This window comes from Benincasa hispida, chromosome 9 (assembly GCF_027475165.1).
Source record: "Benincasa hispida cultivar pf3 chromosome 9, pf3_genome.v1.1, whole genome shotgun sequence".
NCBI lineage: Eukaryota > Viridiplantae > Streptophyta > Magnoliopsida > Cucurbitales > Cucurbitaceae > Benincasa > Benincasa hispida.
In genome coordinates, this window is record NC_143486.1 from 38,069,505 (window position 1) to 38,071,289 (window position 1,785).

General features: G+C 42.6%; 1 protein-coding gene across 1 annotated transcript; it reads right to left on the minus strand.

Moving 5' to 3' along the window:
- Positions 1-319: 319 nt before the first annotated feature.
- LOC120084686 (uncharacterized) lies at positions 320-1,087 on the minus strand. Its single transcript, XM_039040492.1, has one exon. The coding sequence runs from the start codon at positions 1,085-1,087 to the stop codon at positions 320-322; it is 768 nt and encodes a 255-aa protein (XP_038896420.1).
- Positions 1,088-1,785: the final 698 nt, after the last annotated feature.

Below are 1,785 nucleotides of genomic sequence, written 5' to 3' on the forward strand. Positions count from 1 at the left end.
TTCGTCAGCCTATGACAGTTCTTGAAGGAATGAGTTCATTGTTGCTGTTTACTATCACGGTCGTTCCCCCTTTCTTGGGAACGCATTGAACTGGACTAACCTAACTGTTGTCTGATATCGGATAAATAACTCCCTCGTCCAGCCATTTTAGAATCTCCTTTTTGACCACTTCTTTTATAATGGGGTTAAGCCTTCTTTGAGGCTCGATTGACCCTGTCTTTCCTTCCTCCAGCATAATTTTGTGCATACAATAGGATGGACTTATTCCACGAATATCTGCTAGTGTCCACCCTATTGCGCGTTTATGTTTCTTCAACATCTACAAGAGTGAATCTTCATTAGGCTTTGTGAGATTAACAGAAATGATAACAGGCAATGTATTATTAGTTCCAAGAAAAGCGTATTTCAAATGTCTGGGTAACTGTTTTAATTCGAGTTCAGGTGGTTGTTCGAGTGAAGGACGCATTGGTTTTGTCTGCTGCTTACTCAGACTTGGCATCTCGGATTCCTTCAGGGTTCCCTCCAACGCGAGAACTTCACATACTTGAGTCTCTTCTTCAGTCAATTCAATATTGTTTAGCTGAAAATCATCACTGTTTGGGAATTTTAATGCGTTGAGCATATTAAATTTCACCTCTTCATTATCCACGCGCATGGTTAGCTCACCTTTATGCACGTCAATCAGAACTTTCCCAGTAGCTAAGAAAGGGCGTCCAAGGATGATTGGAACCTCCCTATCTGCTTCATAATCCAAAATAATGAAGTCTGCTGGGAATATGAGATTGTCAACCTTCACCAAAACATCTTCAATCTTCCCTTTCGGGTACTTAATTGTCCTATCAGCGAGTTGAAGGGTGACAGAAGTAGGTTGTGCCTCGCCAATCCTCAATCTCTTAAAAAATGAAATGGGCATGAAATTGATGCTCGCTCCTAGGTCACATAACGCATGACCCACATCTAATCCTCCAATTGAACAAGGAAGTATGAAGCTCCTTGGGTCCTTCTGCTTCTGTGGTAGCTTGTTGCTTACTAACGCATTGCAGTCTTGCATCAAAATGTCCTTAAAAAACTTCACGTATGTTGGCATCTGCTCCAAAGCTTCTATGAGTGGAATGTTGATGTGCAGCTACTTTAGGAGCTCGAGAAAGCGCTTGAACTGATGTTCATCATTCTTCTTCATCAGATGCCTTGGGAAATGGTGCGTTTAGAGGCACCTCCTCCTTTCCCACGTTAGACGTGCTGGTTTCCGAATGGCTTGTATTTTTTGGCGTTCTCTCTTCCCAATCTGTTGAACATGTAATGCGCTCTTTTGAAGGACTATTGTTTCTTGGATGCACCTTTCTTTCTGCAAGGGCTCTTCCACTCCGCAATGTCACTATGTGACATTGCTCTTTCCCGTTATTATTCCCAGGTGTCTCTATATTGCTAGGTAGAATGCCTGGCTGCCTTCTTTTTAACTCGTTTGCAATCTGCCCCACCTAGATTTCCAGGTTTCTTATTGATGACGTCTGGATCTTTAGCATTGTATCGTTCTGGGCTATTTATTCCTTCAATAGGCTTTCCAGTGGAGTTCCAGAACTCGATGTGTGGCCACCTCTATTGAAGGGCTGTTGATGCTGTTGATGCGTTTGTTGATGTGTTTGTGGAAAGACAGGCAGCGGTCCATTCCTTTGCTAATGGCTTGCGCCTGGGTGGTGCTTTTGCTGATTTTCTCCTGTCCAAGAAAAATTCGGATGGTTTCTCCATCAAGGGTTATAAGTATTAGAAAATGGGTTATTCTTGATG

Bases quoted from the DNA above. Each gene is read 5' to 3' on its own strand.
- LOC120084686 (XM_039040492.1), bottom strand. From the start codon at position 1,087: ATGCCAACATACGTGAAGTTTTTTAAGGACATTTTGATGCAAGACTGC.